Source organism: Peromyscus eremicus, chromosome 23 (genome assembly GCF_949786415.1).
Source record: "Peromyscus eremicus chromosome 23, PerEre_H2_v1, whole genome shotgun sequence".
Classification (NCBI taxonomy): Eukaryota; Metazoa; Chordata; class Mammalia; order Rodentia; family Cricetidae; genus Peromyscus; species Peromyscus eremicus.
In genome coordinates this window covers 5,252,131-5,272,646 of record NC_081438.1, presented here as the reverse complement: position 1 = coordinate 5,272,646, position 20,516 = coordinate 5,252,131, and the positions used below count along the sequence as shown (strand labels likewise).

At 47.6% G+C, this 20,516-nt stretch overlaps 3 protein-coding genes across 4 annotated transcripts; 1 reads left to right on the top strand and 2 right to left on the bottom strand.

Annotated features, from left to right (window-relative positions):
• Positions 1 to 1,526: 1,526 nt before the first annotated feature.
• Triap1 (TP53 regulated inhibitor of apoptosis 1) lies at positions 1,527 to 3,925 on the bottom strand. Its single transcript, XM_059248836.1, has 2 exons — positions 3,731 to 3,925; positions 1,527 to 2,440 (listed from the first exon to the last, which is right to left on the bottom strand). Exons 1-2 carry the CDS (start codon positions 3,875 to 3,877, stop codon positions 2,357 to 2,359), a joined length of 231 nt encoding a protein of 76 aa, XP_059104819.1. The 5' UTR covers positions 3,878 to 3,925; the 3' UTR covers positions 1,527 to 2,356.
• Positions 3,854 to 10,404, top strand: Gatc (glutamyl-tRNA amidotransferase subunit C). 2 transcript variants are annotated; one of them, XM_059248835.1, is made up of 3 exons: positions 3,854 to 4,288; positions 8,658 to 8,761; positions 10,232 to 10,404. In XM_059248835.1, the coding sequence occupies exons 1-3, from the start codon at positions 3,876 to 3,878 to the stop codon at positions 10,234 to 10,236; spliced, it is 522 nt and encodes a 173-aa protein (XP_059104818.1). In that variant the 5' UTR covers positions 3,854 to 3,875; the 3' UTR covers positions 10,237 to 10,404. The 2 variants fall into 2 exon arrangements, with proteins under 2 accessions (XP_059104818.1, XP_059104816.1); XM_059248833.1 differs by having other exon boundaries at positions 10,103 to 10,404.
• Positions 10,405 to 11,501: 1,097 nt separating this feature from the next.
• On the bottom strand, positions 11,502 to 17,742 carry Srsf9 (serine and arginine rich splicing factor 9). Its single transcript, XM_059248832.1, has 4 exons — positions 17,509 to 17,742; positions 14,206 to 14,366; positions 12,507 to 12,679; positions 11,502 to 12,000 (listed from the first exon to the last, which is right to left on the bottom strand). Exons 1-4 carry the CDS (start codon positions 17,694 to 17,696, stop codon positions 11,857 to 11,859), a joined length of 666 nt encoding a protein of 221 aa, XP_059104815.1. The 5' UTR covers positions 17,697 to 17,742; the 3' UTR covers positions 11,502 to 11,856.
• Between the last annotated feature and the right edge of the window lie 2,774 nt (positions 17,743 to 20,516).

Genomic DNA, 20,516 nt, shown 5'->3' with positions numbered 1-20,516 from the left:
AAAAGTAACCCAATATGATGGTACACACCCGAGGAACACACCTGTAATCCCTATACTTGGGAGGATCAAGAGTTCTTCATCTACATGGCAAGTTTGAGGCCAGCCTGGGCTACATGAAATCTTATAGAGATAGATGGCTCAGTGGTTAATTAGAGTGCTTGTTCTTCTTGCATAATAGTTCAAAACCATCTATAACTCCAGTTCCAGGCGATCCAACAGGCACATACATGCATGTGAACAAAATATTCATACACAATAAATAAATAAAAATAGGAAGGAAAAAAATGGTCTGGGGATGTAGCTCAATTGATATATACTTGAATGTATGAAATCTTGGGTTTAACCTCAACAGTACATAAATCAAGTGTGATCTTAACTAAATCCCAGTATATGGGAGATAGAGGCAGGAGGATCAGGAGTTCAAGGTCATGCTCAACTATCCAATGAATTCAAGGACTATATCTTAAAAAAAAAAAAGAAAAAGAAAAAGGAAAAAATGGCTCAGCTGGTAAAGGCACTTACCAAGATAGAAGCCTGAGTTGGATTCCCAGGACCCAGAGAAAACTGATTGTATCCATGCACACACAAAATGCAATAAAAATACAGGAAAATTAGGGCTGGAGAGGTGGATGGCTCAGAGGTTAAAAGCGCTGGCAGTTCTTCCAGAGGACCCAGATTCAATTCCCAGCAACCACACAGCAGCTCACAACTGTCAGTAACTCTAGTTCCAGGGGATCTAACACCCTCACACAGACATACACACAAGCAAAACAGCAATGCACGTAAAATAATTGTTTTAAAAAGTTTTTAAATCTGGATGTGGTGGAACATACTTGAAATCCCAACATTCAAGAGGTAGAGGAAGGATTATTAAGTTTGAGGCCAGCCTGGGAGACTGCCAAAAAAAAAAAAAAATCTGTTCTGTTCTCTTTGCCATCTACTGGCTATACTGAGCCCTTACTTACACAGAGTTGTGCCAATTTGAGTTTAGAATACATGCATTAACCTTTAGCCTCCTGGCTTCCCTCATAGAGGTCTCAAAAATCTCTTGTGATCTTTTGGACAATGGCTTAACCAATTGAAAAATATGAATTTTTTTTACATCTATATTTTCCTAAAAATGTAAAATGTTTTGAAATGGCATTAGGATTGGTCAAATTAAAATGAAGTAACACAGAAAATAGAGTGTAAGCCTTCTGTATATCAGCTTTCATTCTGTCTTTAGGGATATACTAAATTCTAAATTTAGGGAGGTGTGAAGGCTACATGACATTGTGTTGGAACCACAATACGTACTAATTTATATAAGCTGGGTATTATAGTGCCTATGTGTAATCCCAGCAAGCTGAAGGTAGAGGCAGGAGGCCAGCCTGAACGTCAAACTGCTGACCTACGTGTTTCATCAGCCACCTAGGCTTAAACAAATCACATTACAAAGCAAAGCTCGCGCTCTGCAGCACAATGAGATACATGGGGCAACGGGGGAATAAGTGTTCTATAATGTGCACAGTTCCAGGGGCAAAGAGTAGAATCTGAATTTTAGAATTTATTCCATTTTCATGATTACAGACTTAGGGTGTGGTAGGCAAACAAAATAAGTAAGCACCTCTCTCCCACTTGGCCAGATGCATTTTGCCTTATATGCTATGCAGATTGACCTTAATTCATGGAGTTGAAAGTTGGCAACAGCAAAGCTGTAATGTAGGTGATTCTTCCACAGCCACTCCAGGTGTTGGAGCTATGAGCGGCGCTGTGAGCTCCCAAGTGATGTTTATGCCATTTCTGAAGCTTTCACAAGTTAATCCGACACCTCGTTAAGGCAGGAGCTGAGTAAAGCTGTCTTCTACTTCGTTAACCCTGGCCACCAGCAGTTATAACCGTTACTATAAAAATACAATCATGTTCCCAAGCAGTGATTGAAACTGTTGTGTCCGGATCCCTTTTCAGAGCATTAGCTCCCTGAGAGGAAAAAGAGGTCCTGACCAACTGTGCTCATGAATAATGACTCCCGTGTAGTGTCCTCTGCAGCAAAAGCTGTCGGCAACCTTGATCATGACCAGTTTATCATTATTTACATCCAAGGACTAGTTAAAGCTGATTCCAAACCATGTATTATAACCAAAACCCCAAGAAGCTGTTCCATTGTAGCACATGGAGTCCCTGCAAGATGCCAGCAAAAGTGAAACTCTCAAAGCAAGAGGGACAGCTGCTCTTTTAGAAGTGAGAGGAGAATACCAAGAAGGAAGAAATAAAACTCCCCTCTTAAATTCCTGGAATCCCATGGCTAGCTTCACAGACTAGCTGACACAATCCAGAGGCCTCTCAATGTACCGATATCTTCCAAGTGACAAGCAGGTCAAGAGGAGCTTTCAGGCTTTTCTTTGCCATGGCCCATGAACTCCAGTCCTTCTATAGGAATCTCTTTCTCCTTTATTGCTTTCTGAAAGAAGAAGAAAATATATTAACAAAATCTATGGAAGTAGCTGAGCAGTGGCGGCCCACGCCTTTAATCCTAGCACTCGAGAGGCAGAGCCAGGTGGATTTCTGAGTTCAAGACCAGCCTGGTCTACAGAGTGAGTTCTAGGACAGCCAGGGCTACACAGAGAAACCCTGTCTCGAAAAACAGGAGGTAAAAAAAAAGTCTATGGAAGCTTGAAGTCAGTGTTTTATAACTGCAGTGTAATGGCACAAAAGTAAACCAAAGTGAACCACATTTCAAGGGACACCCTTTGAGACATGGTGTCACTATGTAGTCCTGGCTAGCCTGGGACTCACACATACCAGTCTGCCTCTGACTCCTGGTTAAAGGTGTGTACCACCACAAAGATAGTAACTCCTGTGTGGTATGCACACCAGTTCTTGGGAGGCAGAAGCAGGAGGTACCACTACTTTGTCTTAGTGTCAGTGTTCAAATCTATTCCAGTACCAGCAGCTATGTGACTGAGTCACCTTCACTGTCTGAGAATTGGCTAAAAATCGCTCCTGGAATGGAGCGGGTGTTTTAGATTAAGTTAGTGGAAGTGCATCTGCTGGGCTGGAATCAAACTTTACTAGCTGCAACTGGGAATTGATGGGAAAAAACAGGGCAAAAAAAGATAGCATAACAAAACAATGAGGACCACCGCAATGTCCACAGTGTAGAAAACAGTAAACACCATCCACTTCTAATAACAATGAAACGTTGCACCACCAACAAAATAATCACGGTCACCAGACGCTAGTGCATTTGAACCAATCACTACTTCTGAGTGCTAGTTTTCCATCTGTAAGATACAGATAACAGAACGTCTTGCAGCCAAGCCTGGTGACCTGAACTCACCGGAGCCCACATAAATGTGGAAGGAGAAAACCGATTCCAGGAAGTTGTCCCTACCCTCATCGCGCACGCAGACACACACACACACACACACACACGTGCAGTTTTTTGTTTTTTGTTTTTTTGGAGTTGAGGATCAAACCCAGGGCCTTGCGATTGCTAGGCAAACGCTCTACCACTGAGCTAAATCCCCAACCCGACACGCAGTTTTTTCAGATATGGATAACTACGGCTACTTTGCAAGTTTAGCATGAGCACCAAATAAATGAACCAGAAGATGCTACTGTACTCCGCAGAAAGCAAAGCACCACAAAAGCATCCCCGTGTGTCAAGGAGCGACACCCAATTTCGTGGGATGGCGGAGAAGAGGGCTGGCCGCAGCAGCGTCTGCGGCGGGTCTAGGGCGAGGCTCACCTGGACACACTGTTGGTAGCGTTTGAAGAGGTCGGTGCAAGGGTCCCCGGAGCCGTCCCCTTTGAGGAACTTCTCCGCAAACCAGCGGTTGAAGCATTGATCGTACTCCCGCTTCATGTCAGTGCAAGCCTCCCCGACACTGTTCATGGCGATGGCGGCGGCTGCGACGGCGACCACGGCGCACTCTAATGTCGTCAGCATCGCGCGCGTCGTCCCGCCTTTCGCACTACGGAGGCGGAGAAGCAAAGAAATGTGGGCACGGGCTGTGCGGGGACGTTTTCCGGCTGCCCTGCACCGGGGCCGAGGCTTCGCTTCCAAAGCGGACCCACAGGGAAAGGTCCAGGCTGCGGGGCCGGGGACCCACACTGCACGCCTCGCCCCGCAGGGCGGCGGCCCCGTGCCCGCCGCGAAAATCGAGCATCTGGAGCGCCTGGCGCTGGTGAACTTCGGCAGCCGCGAGGCGGTGGCCCGGCTGGAGAAAGCCATCGCCTTCGCCGATCAGCTGCACGCCGTGGACACCGACGGCGTGGAGCCCCTGGAGTCGGTACTGGAGGACAGGTAAGCTCCCGGTTGCCACCTCGAGGTCTTGACCAGGGCACCTTCGAGGCTGCTTCAGGTCCTTTCAGTGTCCTTTGCGTGACTGGGAATTTGCCCAGTCACCAAGAGGATGTCTTCACTCTTCCCTAGTTCATTATAGATCCTGTTACTCCCGTTTAGAAGCCTCTAGCCTTCCTAGTCTCGGTGTAATAGGAACAAGATCCGAGCTGTTTGTGGTCATCGCCTTCGAAGCCCTACTTCATCGATCCCCTGCTCATCCACTCGGATGTACTGGTCCCTCTGGACCCTCCAGCCGGTACTGGCTTCCATAATTTTCTCAGCAAGCCACGCTCATTCCCTGCATCAGATTAACTATCTGAAAGAAGCAAATACTATTATATATTTTGGAGACCTTCTCAAGTAAGTTCATATGCTAATATGGCATATCCAAATAACATATAAGCCATGTTCCATCTATTTTTGAAACAGAATCTGGCTATACAGCGCGGGCTAGCTTTGAACCCAAGGTTATCTAGCTGTTTCCCTAGTATTTATAGGCCTGTATCACCACACCCAGCATTTGTTTAATTATTTTTATTTACTTCTTCTGAGGCAGGGTCTTATGTAGACCAGGCAAGCTAAGGATGACCTTTAATTACTGGTCCTCCTCAGACCTCCACCTTCCAAGTGCTGGGATTATAGGTTGTTGAGCAACCACCATGCTTATGTATCCCAGGCTGGCCTCAAACGTGTGCCAGTCTTTGCCCAGTTTCTCAAATGCCGGAATTATAGGTGTGAGGTACCTTGGCTTGAAGGTGATTTTTTTTTTAATTATTAATTTGTGTGTGAATGTTTGGGCTGCTTGTATGTCTGTGTGCCACGTGTCTGGTGCAGAAAAAGGTTTGGGATCCCCTGGAACTATATTTACAGGTGATTGTAGGCCATGATGTGGGTGTTGGGAATCAAACCTGGGTCCCCTGAAAGAGCAACCAGTGCTAACCACTGGGCCATCTTTCTAGTCTCCTTAGTGACAACAGAGAGCCAAATCTGTAACCAGGTCCTTTATGTGAAGTGCTTCCGCAATTTGAATCTTGTTAGTTTCCTGGTCTTCTCACCTTCCAGCCTTTGATTCCTTCAGGTCTTTGACCTGATGCTCAGGTCCAAAGAGGTTTACACCATTTGCCTAATGTGACCCAGCACTTCACAAGAGAAACCCGATGTCATTTTCCTGACCCAGCCCTTCAGGAGATGTGCCACCGCTTCTAATGAAGCCAAGGAGGTTTCCTCAGGCCTGCAGGGCATCATCTGTCTGTCATAGCCCTTTCCCATTTCTCCAATCCGGCACTGTCATGTTCTTTCATTTTTTTGTTGTTTTTTTTTTTGGTTTTTCGAGACAGGGTTTCTCTGTGTAGTTTTGGTGCCTGTCCTGGATCTCGCTCTGTAGACCAGGCTGGCCTCAAACTCACAGAGATCCCCCTGCTTCTGCCTCCCGAGTGCTGCCCACTAGTCATTTTAATATGACATTTGTAGGACTTCAAAAACGAGGCCTCATAAATCCCAGCACCCCAGGCCAGACTTGAATGTGGGTTTTTTTTGTTTTGTTTTGTTTTTGTTTGTTTGTTTGTTTTTCAAGACAGGGTTTCTCTGTGTAGCTTTGCGCCTTTTCCTGGAACTCACTTGGTAGCCCAGGCTGGCCTCGAACTCACAGAGATCCGCCTGGCTCTGCCTCCAGAGTGCTGGGATTAAAGGCGTGTGCCACCACCGCCCGGCCCAAACAGCACTTTTATTTGAGCCATTTCACTGCCCGACCCCACCTGACCCTGGTTTTCTTTTTGGTTTTTTGAGACAGAGTCTCTGTGTAGCCCTGACTGTCCTGGAACTCCCTCTGCAGGCCAGGCTGGCCCTGAACTCAGGTGCTGAGATTAAAGGTGTTCGTTATCACCGTTGCCACCATCACCAGGAGTCCTTTGTTTACAGACAAAAAAACAAACAAACAAAAAACACCATACATTTGGGGGCTGGAGAGATGGCTGAGCGGTGAAGAGTGGTAACTGTTCATGCAGAGGACTGAGTTCAGTTCGTAGCACCCCAAGCCTGGCAGCTGAACTCCAGGGGATCCTATGCCTCTTGTTTTCATGGGCACCTGTACTCGTGTGCACATACCCACACAAACACACACATAATAAAACTAAATCTTTAAATTACATTAGATGTTACCAGCAAATTTATGAAGCCTCCTTCCGCACTTCTGTACATGAATGAAGCTAGGAGAGATGAGTTTTGCGGTGCTGGGAATGAAGCTAAGAGAGATGAGTTTTGCGGAGCTGGGACTTAGGATCTCCTGTGTTCTCAGCATTCTCCAACAGAATCCTAAGTCCAGGAAGACCAGTGGCTGCCTTTGAATGGTACAATGGCAATTTCTTTTCTACCTTCTGTGCTAGATATTGACTTTGGGCCCTCACACATATGAAGCAATCACTGTACCACTAACCAACAGCTCCAGCCCCCAATTTTTGTTTTGTAAAAAACAAATTCCAGCCTTTAATCCCAGCACTCGGGAGGCAGAGGCAGAGGCAGGCAGATCTCTGAGTTCGAGGCCTGGCCTTTCAGTTTTTGGGGTGGGGAGGAGGTGGGGTTTTACAGTGGCACACCCAGTTCAGGAGGCAGAGGCAGAGGCAGGCAGATCTCTGAGTTCGAGGCCTGGCCTTTCAGTTTTTGGGGTGGGGAGGAGGTGGGGTTTTATAGTGGCACACCCAGTTCAGGAGGCAGAGGAGGCAGGATGGAGAGTTTCGAGTCCAGCGTGGCATACACAGTATGGAAAAACCAAAACCAACCAGACAAGTGTGGACCCTAGAACCAATCCAAACACCACTCCCGTCCCCCTTCCTGTCCTCTTACCAGGAATGACAGTATCTAGCTGTGAGCTGGATGCTTCTGTTAGGGTTAGCTCCCTTTGCTGGGGACTTCAGCTCCTTTTGTTATTGGAGACAGACTTCTTCAGGTGGCTGTCCTGAGCATGCTCTGAAGACCGGGCTGACCTTGAGCTCAGACGTCCACCTTCCCCCGCCCCCCAGGTAGTGGGATTAAAGGTGCTAGACCCCTTCCTTTTTAATAGGAGTATCTAGAAGCAGGCTGACTCTGGTAAGGCACTTGCATGTTTTGAAATTAGAGTGAAACTGCCTGACAAGTTTCACTGTCAATGTATTCCCATTGTAGTTTCACTAGAGATTTTACTTCAGTTTTTTTCTTTGAGACAGAATCTTACTGTGTAGCCCTGGCTGATCTCGATCTTAGTATGTAAGCTGGCTTAGGACTCAAGAACTCACACCTGCCTCTGCCTCCTTAACATTGGAATTAAAGCAGTGTCCCATCACCTGAGTATTGTGTCTGTCTGTCTGTACAGAGACGCACTGAGCAGAGGACAAAGAATGGGAGTTGATTCTCTTTCCATGTGGCTCCAGTTTGTTAAGCTAGGTGGCAAGTGCCTTGACCCACTAAGCAATCTACGTATTTTAGAGAAGCCACGACGTCTAGAGAACAATAGAGATTCATGATGTTTGTGATGTACCTTACTTTGAGACAATGCCAATGGGGGCACTAGCCTTAAACTACCTAAGTGCAGGGTTCTTGGCATGTACACCTAATGGCACTCACTGTTGAGTGTATCTTGCCGAATGGCAGGCATCTGTGTATCCCTCTAAGTGGCTGCATTCATCTTAGGGGTACTGCTAAACTTCTTGCTGATTCACTCTGACCAGCTGTGTTCTCCTGCATGGACTCATGCTACATCTGGTGAAACGTCCATTTCCCCCCACACCCCCATCCACTTATTTCTTGTCTATCCTTTGCCAGTGACATCAGTGATTCTTGAGTACATGCTTCTCACTGAAGCAGGGTCTGGGACACTTTAAAATATGTTGTGTATGTGTGTGCAGTGCCCTTAAAGAAAGCATCAGATCCTCTGGAACTGGAGTTACATAGGCCGTTGTGAGTCACCATGTAGGTGCTAGGAACCGAACCGAGTCCTCAGGAAGAGTAGGAAGAGGAGCCAGTGCACCTAACCACTGAGACATCTCTGCAGCCCAGATTTAATACAGTTGTATCATAGTTGCCCTTTCACTTACTTCACCAAAATTAATTCACTCATACTAATTATCCAAACGTTTGCTAATCAAACTAGGGAATAATCACAGCTTACCTCGGTGCCCAGGAGGCCCCACAAACAGCAGACAGCTCTTTGGTTTACTTTTACCACAGCACCCCTACTTGGGGACGGTGGCCACAGCGAAGACTGTTTTGCTCCCCTCTAGCCTCCTTGTTGATCCTGTCTCTCTGTGCTCTGGAAGCCTCGGTCCCCTCAAAGTGGAACTCCGACCTTTGGCTTTTGCAGATGTCTCTACTTGAGATCTGACCATGTAGCAGAAGGCAACTGTACTGAAGAACTACTACAGAATTCCCGTCACGTCGTGGAGGAGTACTTTGTGGCCCCGCCAGGTATGTGTTACCCAGGGTAGTTCAACAGAGCAGTTCCGACATTCTCGCTGAAGACAAAAGGATCACAAGTGGTGGCGGTATGACGTGGTCCAGGAGCCACACTCCCCCCCCCTCTAGGGCCAGTCAGTAATGAAGGACCAGGGGCGTGTGCAGCAGACAGCACCTCTCCTGGGCTGGAGCCCTGTCTACAGGAACAGCTGCCATTCCCTGGTGCTCTGCTGGTGCCAGAGGAACCCGAGCCCATCTGCTTGGAGAACTTAAATGTATGACATTTCGTCTGCTATTTCCTCCACTTGTATTGGCAACCAATTCAAATAAGAAAAATTAGGGGGCTGGAGAGATGGCTCAGAGGTTAAGAGCACTGACTGCTCTTCCAGAGGTCCTGAGTTCAATTCCCAGCACCCACATGGTGGCTCACAACCATCTGCAATGAGATCTGGCACCCTCTTCTGTATACATAATAAATAAATAAATCTTTAAAAAAAAAAAAAAAAAAAAAAAAAAAAATTAACGTGTCCCATAGGCCAGCTGAAACATACCTATAAGCATATGTATCTTAGCCGTGGTTTGTAATCCCTGATACAGCAACTTACATATTTCCACCCTCACTGTACACACTTAAAATGGAAGCTTGGGCAGCTGGACCTTTTATCTCCTGTGCACGAGTCCTCAACCTCCACGTCAGACACCAAGACCAGGTAGTTAACAAATAAAGCTTTGGCTAACTACACTAACAAACTTGTGGGTTAAACTTTTTTTTTCTTTTTTTGGTTTTTCGAGACAGGGTTTCTCTATATAACAGCTCTGGCTGTCCTGAAACTTGCTTTGTAGACCAGGCTGGCTGGATCACAGAGATCTCTGGATCACAGAGATCCACCTGCCTCTGCCTCCTGAGTGCTGGGATTAAAGGTGTGTACCACTGCTACCCGTGGGTTAAACTCTTAACAAGGCCATATTTGCCTCAGTTAGCTAAAGAGAAAAGACTTATATATAAAACCTTGCCATCTCAGGGCCCAGTAGTTGCTACTTCGTCAGGTCATCTACTGGCCATATCACAGAGATAGAAGCCTGCTGCAGACTTGGACTCTGGGCCCAGAGGTCCATTCTTAGTCTTCCATTCCTTCCTGCATATATGTGGTGGTTATGTACAGCTTCCTCTATGCACTGCAAAGTGTGGATCTGGCTTCACTTTGAACTGTTGCTGATACGTCAGAGTTGGGGAAAGGATGGCATTAATAACTACTTCCACTGTTCTCCATGAAAACCAAGTGTGACCTTTAGTTTAGGAGGGCCAGCTGGACAGCTGGCTCAACTATAATACTCTTTCTTGTTTTCAAACAGGTAATGTTCCTTTGCCAGACATGGTAAACCAGATCCCTTCTCCCACAGCAGAGTAGCTGTTCTGGGAAAGGGGAACCCTATCAAGATGGTGGACTCACCAAGGTGGTCATTTACTACTGTGAATTCTAGTGTAAACCAGACATGATGACTTCTTGGTAGCTGTTCTGAGGACAGAAATGGAAAACACCCAGCTAAAAGACCACCGCAAGCCTGCTTCAAAGGAAATGGATCAAGTACTCACAGGCTGTTCTGTGTGGAAAACATCCTCCTGCATCCCCTCCTAAAACCACCATCAGAATGTATCTATGTGCATTCTTCTGTGTATGCTTGGGGATTAGCGAGCTCACCGGTGACCAGGTGACAAGTTATTTGAGTTACTTTTCCACTGACCTGAGCAGCCAACCACCTTCATTTGTTCCTAGTACCAGAGGGTTCATTTTATGGAAAGGTTTGCGTAGCACCAAAGTAAACTCCAGCCTGGGAACACCTAATTTAGAACCATCTTCCTTTCTCAGAAGGTAGTGTTACCCCTTCCCACACACCACGTATATGAATACTCGACCCCTCCCCACACAGTATCAACACCTGACCCTTCCCCACAAATGTGTGAACACCTGACTCCTCCACACACACACACATAGTGTCTGTGAACACCTCCCCCCTCCCCACACACCCAGTGTCTATGAACACCAGCCAACAGTTCCTTTCTGAAAAGAGAACTTGTTAAAAATAGCACTGGGCTTGTTCTCATTCTTCCTCTTCCCTTTATCTGTAATGTTCCCTCACATATACACACACACACATTGTTTCGTTTGTTCAGACAGGGCCTCTGTACCTCAGGCTGGCCTTGAAGGCACAGCTATCTTCCTGCCACGGCCTCCCAGATACAGGGATTAGAGGCATGAACAGATCATCTCTGTGAAGTCCTCTTACAGGCAGTTTAATTTACATGTCAGCTCTGAATTATAAGAACTCTGAATCTTGGTTAGAGATGGCTCAGTGGTTAAGAGAACTTCCTAAACTGGTGCCATGGCGCATGTCTTTAAACCCAGCAGTCGGGAGGCAGAGGCAGGAGGATCTCTGTGAGTTCCAGGCTAGTCTAGTCTACAGAGTGAGATCCAGGACAGCCAGGGCTACACAGAGAAACCCTGTCTTGAGAACAAAAACAAAACAGAGCACTTCCTAGTCTCCTGTCTAACGGGAGTCAGGCTCCTAGCACCATGTCAACTCAGAGGGGCCCACAACCTCCTGTGACTCCAGTTCCAGGGGTCTGTACTGCCCTTCTGACCTCGGTGGGCACTAACACACATGTGGTATACACATGCACATAAAAATCAATCTTAAAAAGATAAAAATGAAACCTATCCATGTGCTTACTCAAAGACAACCACACACCAACTACTAAACATTTAAAATATATTTCTCAACAAAATGGGCGACTCAGTCGTCGTAACTGCTGACCTCCAGAGCACAGCAACCCACAAAGATGCAGCACTGATTTCTGTCCCATAATCAGGTGAAAAACATACAACTTGTCTCTGTACCAAAGCCACACCTTCTATCTCTGCAGTCTCAAACAGTTCACTGCTAGTGTGGTGGCCCCGGCTGAAATTATATATTTCCTTAAAAAAGAAAAAAGAAAGAGAAATTGAAAAATGTCCTAAGACGCTAAATTATCAATCTGGAATGTAGATTCTGAGCACAGAGCAGCTCAGCGCATCTAAAAAAAATAGAGAAACTTCCCACCACCTTCCTCAGTAAGGCCTGAAAGGAGAGAAGTAGTGTGGAGAGCCCCTGCTTTGGTACGGAGAATCACGGCCCCTGGACCCAGACCGGGACCGTGAGTAGCCATAGCTGGTGCTTCTCTCAGGATAAACTCGGATGTAGGAAGTTTCACCCTGAAATTGGAACAAACAGAAAAGGGAAAAGTAAAGAATCAGAATAGTAAGCAAAGCCAACCTCTAACCTGGCTGTCTAAGATGCTGTAATGTTATTCAACTTTGACAATGTTATTTGGAGGTAGGTACCCTTACTCTCCCATTTCAAAAAGGAAGAAAATCAAGATAAACAAATGCATACTTCTCCCTGCTGTGACTTTGTGGGACTTAGGAATAGCAAACACTCCCTTTATTTAAAAAAAAATTTTTTTATTTATATGTATTGGTGTTTTGCTTGCATGTGTGTCTGTATGAGGGTGTCATACAGGTCTCCTGGAACTGGAGTTACAGCCAGGTGTGAGCTGCCATGTAGGTGCCAGAAGAGCAGCCAGTGCTCTGAACAGCTGAGCCATCTCTCCAACCCCTGTACATAGATCTTTAATGGTACTGGGAAGTCATCCAATGGCAAAGGCCATGACCTATTGCTACGATTACTAAATTAGAATTACTAGAAGGTAAGAACCCACCTCATGAGAGCGGAATTTTGTGTCATCCAGTTTACGCAGAGCGTATTCCATATCTTCTTTTCTCAGATATTCAACCATCCCCATTCCATCCTTTTGTACATCTGCATAACAGACATCCCCAGCTTCACGCATGTGATCTTTCAGGTCCTGCCAGCTGCCTGATGGAGGAAGTCCTAGGCACAGAGAATGTAAGAGAAGAACCACATCCTTCAGCCACGTTAACTGCCCTGTTAAGAGCTAGCAACACCTATGGTGGTCTATACTCTGTGGATCACTTTATTCTTAAGGGTTCCCAAGTCACAAATCCTTATAAGGGGCACAAAACCAGAGAAATATACATAAGTGCATATGGAAAACCACCATGAGCAGCTAGTCTAGGTTAACTGTCCAGAGACCAAAGTTTCCCAACAAAGCATCCTGTCACAGGCTTACAACCTCTGAGAATTTACCACTCTGTCCTTCACAATCAATGTGGCACTCCCAAAACTGAGTTCCGTTTTTTTCATTATGAAATTTATTAGTACCAAGTATTTCTTGTGAACTTACTTTCCCGAGACATGGGAATTTTGAAACAAACCAAGTGTAGCTGAGAGAACAGCACAACAAAAATCAAAGTTTGTTTTTTATTAGCGTGAACGGTTGACAGAGCACAGAGTACCTCGTAAGAGATCACCAACATTCCTCACTACAGTTGGGGAAAGTCACACTCAGACGCTAAAACTAGTTGGGAGTCATACAACCCTACCTGGTGTCATGAAAGGGAAATGTGCTCCTGCTCTCAAAGGCTGTGTTTACCGCTCACAGCTCAGGACTGCAGCCATTTCCTAATAGTTTTCTAAGCAGGATTTCAGAGCAGCATGGAGAGAAAAAAAGATAATGTATGACATCTTGAAGAAGGGAATAGAGTCCTAGGGTTAAAAAATTACAAAGGGATACAAGATAGACAGATACCATCACTCACGCACTACTGTGATCGTGGGACATTCACACTTTAAAAGGCGCCAGGCTCAATACATTTCACTCCACTAGGGCCCCCAAACTCCCTGTAATGTGCAGAAGGCCCCGGGTCTTAACACTGCATTGATATTTCAAAGACATAAACTTCTGAGCTTTAGCATTTCACCCATCATTCATTGACACCAGTTACAAATGTTCTATGCTTTCCAATACAATCCCCAAGATTCTTAGTTGTTTGAATCTGGCCCCTGTGACGTCTATAAAGCCAGATATCAAGGAACATTCCCAAAGAAAAACATTTTTAGAATTCTAGATCAAAGGTTCTGATATCATCTTCTCCTCTCACCAATAAGAAACCACTTTATAAGAAACATGTTTATCAGGCGGTGTTAGCGCACCCCTTTAATCCCAGCTCAGGAGGCAGAGGCAGGTGGGTCTCTGTGAGGCCAGCCTGGTCGACATAGTGAGTTCCAGGACAGACAAAACTACATAGGGACCTTGTGTGAATGAACAAACAAAACAGAAACAAGTTTCTGTACCACAAGGCCATATTACTTGTACAGTTTCATTTGTACAGTACCTGCCTCCCTGAAAACCTAGAGCAAAGCTTTAGACTGTCCCTGTGCACTGGCTACTAAAAAGCCGACATATACCACATACTGACTAACAGCTCGTGTTCCTTAGCGGCCAGACTCTGAGGTAGCACACACGCACCATCTCATTCAATGTGGTGAGAACATACCTGACACAAGAACTCGGAAGTCAGATCGTCTTGTAGGAGGCCCATTCCTTGCACCACGAGGCCACCCACCCCGACCTCCGTAAGTCCTGGGTAATTCCACACGAAGTCGACACTGGCCATAATCATAACCGTTTCTTCCATAAATTGCATCCTCAGCATCTCTGCAAAGAAAAGCTTGAAATTAGTGCTGCCCAATAGGCTGAATGACTTCCCAGTGAAGGCATGAGTAATTAAGAGGGGAAATCGGCCTGAGGGAATAGGAGGACGGACACCCAACAAAATCTTGATGGACTTCTACTGTAGTTGAGGGCATTTTCACATTACTCATAAGCTTTACAGCTGGGCCGGTAAGAGGGCTCAGCTGTGGCATGCACACATTCTCAAGTGCAAAATACTTACTCGGAAACTGAAAAAATTAAACTATACAGTTAATGAAGGGGGTTGAGTATGAGTGAAAAATGTGATATGTGTGTGTGAAGGCATCATAACAAAACTCACACTTCTGAAGGCGCATACTGACAAAAGACTACAGTAGTCAAGCACATGGTATTCTAAGGATGAAAAGTGGAGAGACAGTCAGGGGTGATAGTGCACGTCTTTAATCCCAGCCCTCGGGAGGCAGAGACAGTGGATCTCGGTGAGTTCAAGGCCAGTCTGATCCACAAAGTGAGTTCCAGAACAGCCAGGGCTACACAGAGAAACCTTGTCCCAAAAAAATAAACAAAAAAAAAAAAAAATTGTTGTCGGATAACTGATTCTCAACCTGTGAGTTAGACCCCTTAGACAAACTTCTGTCTCCAAAAATATTTACATTACGATTCGTAACAGTAGCAAAATTACAGTTATGAAGTAGCAATGAAAATAATTTTATGGGGGCTGGAGAGATGGCTCAGAGGTTAAGAGCATTGACTGCTCTTCCAGAGGTCCTGAGTTCGACTCCCAGCACCCACATGGTGGCTCACAACCATTTGTAATGGGATCTGATGCCCTCTTCTGGCGTGCAGGCACACATGCAGGCAGAACACTATATGCATAAAAAAAAAACAAATCTTTAAAAAAAAAGAAAGAAAAGAATTTTATGGTTGGGGTCAGCACAACATGAGGAACTGTATTAAAGGGTCACAGTGTTAGGAAGGTTGAGAACCACTGCTCTACAGGTTTATCCTACATTAGGCCCCGTAATGTCTTCCAAAAGGCCTAACGACATAAAGCTTATAGGGAGGATGCATTAAAAAGTTTAAAAAGGTGATGGTGGTGCCTTTAATCCCAGCACTGGGGAGGCAGAGGCAGGTGGATCTCTGTGAGTTTGAGGCCAACCTGGTCTACAAATGGGGTTCCAAGACAGCCAGAGCTGTTACACAGAGAAAACTCTGTCTTCAAAACAAAACAAAAAGTTTAAAAAGGCCAGGTGTGGTGGTACACACCCTTACTCCCAACACTGGGGAGGCTGAGGCAGGCAATTCTGAGACCAGCCTGGTATACAAAAAAGACTGTCTCAAAAAGTCAATACAAATATAAATGAGAGACAAATGTGGATCTGAGGATGCTGGTCCCAGCTCCCACATGGTGGTTCACAACCATCAGTAACTCCAGTTCCAGGGCATCCAACAATTTCTGACTTCCTCGGACAACAGGCATGCATGTGGAGCAGATACATACAGGTAACGCTATGTAAATAAATCTTTTTAAAAAGGTAAGTGAGGGCTGGGTACGATGACTCACATCTTTAATACCAGCAATGGGAGCCAGAGGCAGGCAGATGTCTGAGTTTGAGGCCAACGTGGTCTACCAAAGTTTCAGGCCAGTCAGAGCTATAGGGTAAGACCCTGTCTAAAGCAAACAAACAAAAAGGCATCAAGGAATACATCCAGGACAACGCTGACTGCCAGAATGTATTTCTAACGAAGCCTGGGATGGGGCAGGCATATAAAGGATTAAAATCGAATTTGTATGTGAAGTCCTTGAGTTAAACTTTTCATACCTCTAAATTGAGAAATAAGTCTATCTCAGTGGGTTATCAAATGGACTAAGATGCTAATATTTTAAGTGCTTTGTTTGAAATTTCTCAATTAGAGCAGAATATAATTATTCTGTTAAGACTAAAGGAAAAACACGACCATGTAACAACACACAGTACCTGTTAAGTCATGACAGGAGGTTCAGATTCTACCTAGATCCGTTATGAAACATCAAGTGTTAGCCCCTTACCAAACTCTTTCATTAACCAACCCGAAATTTCGTCATCTGTGAAATACGGTCAACAATATCCGCCTCATGGGTTGTTGGAAATGCCAACTGCACAGCATGGCACTCGACACAGAGTAACTTCAAAATACACAATGGCACTGTTATCTAGTTAAATAAGAGTCCTAACTTTCTCACGTTCATATGTAAAAATGCTTCAGTCTACTTTGGAGGCAAAAGGCAAGACACTTAGGAATAAGCTCTGTTAGTCTTCAACCCTCGAAGTCCAGGGTACTTCTCCTGGCAATCCGTATCTCCAACCCAGGCCGGCCAACGGCGGGTAGGCAGGCAGAGATGAAGCCTTCCTCCCAAGGATGCTGAGAAGACAGGAACAGGCCCTTATTGACCCTCCCAGTGACGTGACCACTGTAGCGCACTGAAAAGTTCCTGGGCTAACGTCTGCAAAACCACGGCCCCCCGAGCGCGGATTTGGGGACCTAGCTTTTCCTCAACGCTGGTACCGGTAACTGCTGGCGGGCCTCCCCCATCAGAGGGGAGTGAAATCACCGCCGCCGCCGCCTCCCTCCCCCGCTGCTTTAATCCGATTCTTTTTACACGGCTCGGCGGGGAGCCCGGGTGGGGATCGGTTGCAGACACCCCATCACAGCCGCCCAAGGCAACCTGTCCCCGCCGTCTCTTCTCCCTTCAACGGCGAGGGCCCCGGACCCGGGGGCGGGGTGGGCCAAGTCCTCTGCAGAGCCGGTTCGGGAACCCCAGGCTTCAAAGCCCCGGGCCGCTTCCCTTTGGGGGGGGGGGTGCTCCCCCGTTAGAGGGTGCCTTCCCGGCCTCGAGGGCAAGAGTGCTGGTTTCTACCCTCCTCGAGGCAAGTCTGCCGGGTTCGGGCCCTCCGGAGCCCATCTGGGGTTTTTAACACTAACGAAGGAAGTGACAACCGGGGACGCTGGAGGAAAAGACGTCGCCGCCGCCTCCAGCGCGGGGGGGATGCCGCGAGGGGTCGGTGCGGCGGGGAGGGGGAAGGGAGGGCGCCGGGGGAAGGGGAGGGGAGGGCCGGGCCGGGCGCCAGCCTGCTGCAGGAGGGCGAGCCGCGGGGGTCCTCACCGCGGGTCCTCGAAGCGTACGAAGGCGAAGGGCACGAGGCCGTGCCGGTTCTTGATCTCGATCTCGCGGATGCGGCCGTACTTGTAAAACAGGTCCTCCAGGTCCTTCTCCCGCACGTCGGTCGGAAGGTTCCCCACGTAGATGCGGCCGTCGCCCTCGCCGCCGCGCTCGTCCGCCCAGCCCGACATCCGCACCGCCCCGCCGCCGCCGCGGGCCCGCTGCAGCCCACGTCCCGCCGCCGCCGCCGCCGCCGCCCTCGCCCTCTGCCCGGATCCCCGCCGCAGCTCCCCCGCGGGCTCCGAGGCGCTCAGCCGCGCTGCATTGTGGGAACGCAGCGCGGAAAGCCGTGGGGTCGGAGGAGACTAAAGGGATCTTAAAGGGGAAGCGGGCGCGAGATGCGCGTGCGCGCCGAGGGCCCCTGGTGCCCCTAGAGGTGCCCGTGGGGCGTCGCGGGAGCGAGTCCCTCGCCGCGGGGCTCGCTCTGGAGCGCCGCCTAGGCTCGCAGGGGCTTCGGGCACACCCACCGAGCCCAGCTGGGCGCGAGGCTGTCATTCTAGGAGCCCGGGCGCCTCACCCCACACAAGTCCGCAGACGCCCCCCGCGCTGGGCTGGCGTGGCCCCCAGGCTCAGGTCAGCAGCCCTTGGCTTAGACCTGGGGTGTCAGCCCGAGGTGGTGGCCAGAGCTTGGTGGTCGAGCTTATGGAGAGCCGAGCAAGGTGGTGCACGCCATTCATTCCAGCACTCCGTGTGGGGGCAGAGGCAGGAGGAGAACTGTGAGTTCAAGACCAGTCTGATCTATACAGAAAGTTCCAGGTCAGCCAAAGCTCTTTTTGCAACCCTGTCTCAAGGGGCGGGGGGGGGGGGGGGAGAAGTTGTGGAGGATAAGAGTGTAAAAGACTCTCTAATACTAAACATTTCATAATATCACCAAAACCATCGCTGTAGAGTTTGGCTGTTTGTGCGTTCTGGGCTACAAGAGTGAGTTTGAAAACAACCTCAATAAATAAAACAAAGCTGTGTCAGTACATTCCAGTACTCTCACACTTGGAACACTGAAGTGAGAGACTCGAAAATTCTAGGCTAGCCTGGGCTACATACTGAGAGCCTGCCTTGGAAAACTGTCCAGACCTAGACGGCTGGAGGGATCAGATCAGGTAAAGGCAGCAGAACGTCAGCTGTAACTCCAGGCAGTGAGTGTGTTCACTGAGCCATTGTCTCAGCTGTTGTTCCCGTAGTCACATTTTGGGGATCCTGGTAACTGGAGGCTGAGGTTGAAGCAGTGAGTGTTAGGAATCTAGCCTGGGCTACACCGTAAAACAATAATATCTCCTAAACAACAACCCTTAAATTATGTATGTTTATGTTTATCCTTGTATTCTGTACAATTAAAAAAAAAGTTCTGGGGGCCGGAGAGATGGCTCAGTGGTTAAGAGTACTGACTGCTCTTGCAGAGGACCCAGGTTCAATTCTCAGCACCCACATAGCAGCTCACAACTGTCTGTAGCTCCAGTTTCAGGGGATCTGGCACCTTCCCAGACATACATGAAGGCAAAATACCAATGCACATAAAATAAAAATAAATTTGAAAAAAAAAGTTCTGGATGCCGGGCAATGGATGGTGCATGCATTTAGTCCCAGCACTCAGGAGGCAGACAGGTGGATCTTTGAGTTCAGCCTAGTCTACACAGTGAGTTCCAGGATAGCCAGAGATGCACAAAGGAACCTTGTCTCGAAAAACAAAAAAATAATAATAATTAATTGAAAAATGAAAACTTCTGGGCTGGAGACTTGGCGGGTGGAGGCGCCTGCTGCCAAGTCTGACAGTTTGAGTTTGATCCCTGGCCCCACATGGTGGAAGGAGAGGACCAACCAGTTGTCTCCTGACCTACACATGGGCACTGAGGCAATCACACATCCACACACATAAACACACTTAAAGACATTACAAGTGAAAGAAGAAAACTATCCTAAAGCTGTTTCCAGGAGGAGATACTAGCTGTAGACCTGAAGGACGGGGAGGAATTAGCCAGGAAGGTCAGCAGGTGTGGAGGAAAAGGCAGCTGGGGCTGAGACGCCATAAGCCAATCACGGGATTCGGAATTTGGGTTCCGCCAAGGGCACTGCCGTTAAAGGGGTGTGTGTGTGTGTGTGTGTGTGTGTGTGTGTCGCACACATGGAGAGCGAGGTTGAAGTTCGGTGTCTTCTTCAGTCTGCATCTGTCATGTGTTTTGAGACAGGGTCTCTCACTGAATCTGGAGCTCACTGATCTGCACACTAGCTGGCCAGTGAGCTCTAGGGAGTGCTTTCTTTCCACCCTCATCTCCCAGTGCTGGGACTCAAACCCAGGTCCTCTGCAAGAGCAGCCAGTGCTCTTAAAAACTGAGCTACCTCCCCAGCCCCACAGGTTTTTGTTTGGTTTTGTTCTTTAATACTAGGATTTTTTTTTTAATGCTAGGGATTGAACTTAGGGCCTTGTATGTGCTAGACAAGTGCTTGGCCACTGTACTATACCAACAACCCTCTTTGTTTTTATTTTTACAAGTATTTATTTTGTGGTGAGAGGGTCACATGTGCCCATGAGGTCAGAGGACAACTTCAGGTAGTTGATTCTCTCCTTATACCACTTAGGTCCCAAAGATCAAACTCAGGCCATCAGCCTTGGCAGCAAGCACCTTGGGCCTTGCTGAATCATTTTTTTCTGGACCCCCCCCCCCCCCGGCCATCATTTCCTTTTTTGTTTGTTTGTTTTTCGAGAGACAGGGTTTCTCTGTGCAGCTTTGGCGCCTTTCCTGGAACTCACTCTGTAGCCCAGGCTGGCCTCAAACTCAGAGATCTGCCTGCCTCTGCCTCCCGAGTGCTGGGATTAAAGGCGTGCGCCACCACCGCCCGACCCATCATTTACTTTTTATTTTGAGACAATGTCTCACTAAGTTGCTCAGGCTACCCTAGAACCTGGGACCCTCCCATGTCAGCCTCCCAAGAAGCTGGAATGATGACCTGTGACACCA

Bases quoted from the DNA above. Each gene is read 5' to 3' on its own strand.
- Triap1 (XM_059248836.1), bottom strand. From the start codon at position 3,877: ATGAACAGTGTCGGGGAGGCTTGCACTGACATGAAGCGGGAGTACGAT. The intron at 2,441-3,730 runs GTGAGCCTCGCC...TTCTTCTTTCAG, and splicing joins GCTACCAACAGTGTGTCCAG to AAAGCAATAAAGGAGAAAGA.
- Srsf9 (XM_059248832.1), bottom strand. From the start codon at position 17,696: ATGTCGGGCTGGGCGGACGAGCGCGGCGGCGAGGGCGACGGCCGCATC. The intron at 14,367-17,508 runs GTGAGGACCCCC...TTTTCTTTGCAG, and splicing joins GTACGCTTCGAGGACCCGCG to AGATGCTGAGGATGCAATTT. The intron at 12,001-12,506 runs GTGGGTTCTTAC...TTCCAATTTCAG, and splicing joins CAAAATTCCGCTCTCATGAG to GGTGAAACTTCCTACATCCG.
- Gatc (XM_059248833.1), top strand. From the start codon at position 3,876: ATGGCGATGGCGGCGGCTGCGACGGCGACCACGGCGCACTCTAATGTC. The intron at 4,289-8,657 runs GTAAGCTCCCGG...TGGCTTTTGCAG, and splicing joins GAGTCGGTACTGGAGGACAG to ATGTCTCTACTTGAGATCTG. The intron at 8,762-10,102 runs GTATGTGTTACC...GTTTTCAAACAG, and splicing joins GTACTTTGTGGCCCCGCCAG to GTAATGTTCCTTTGCCAGAC.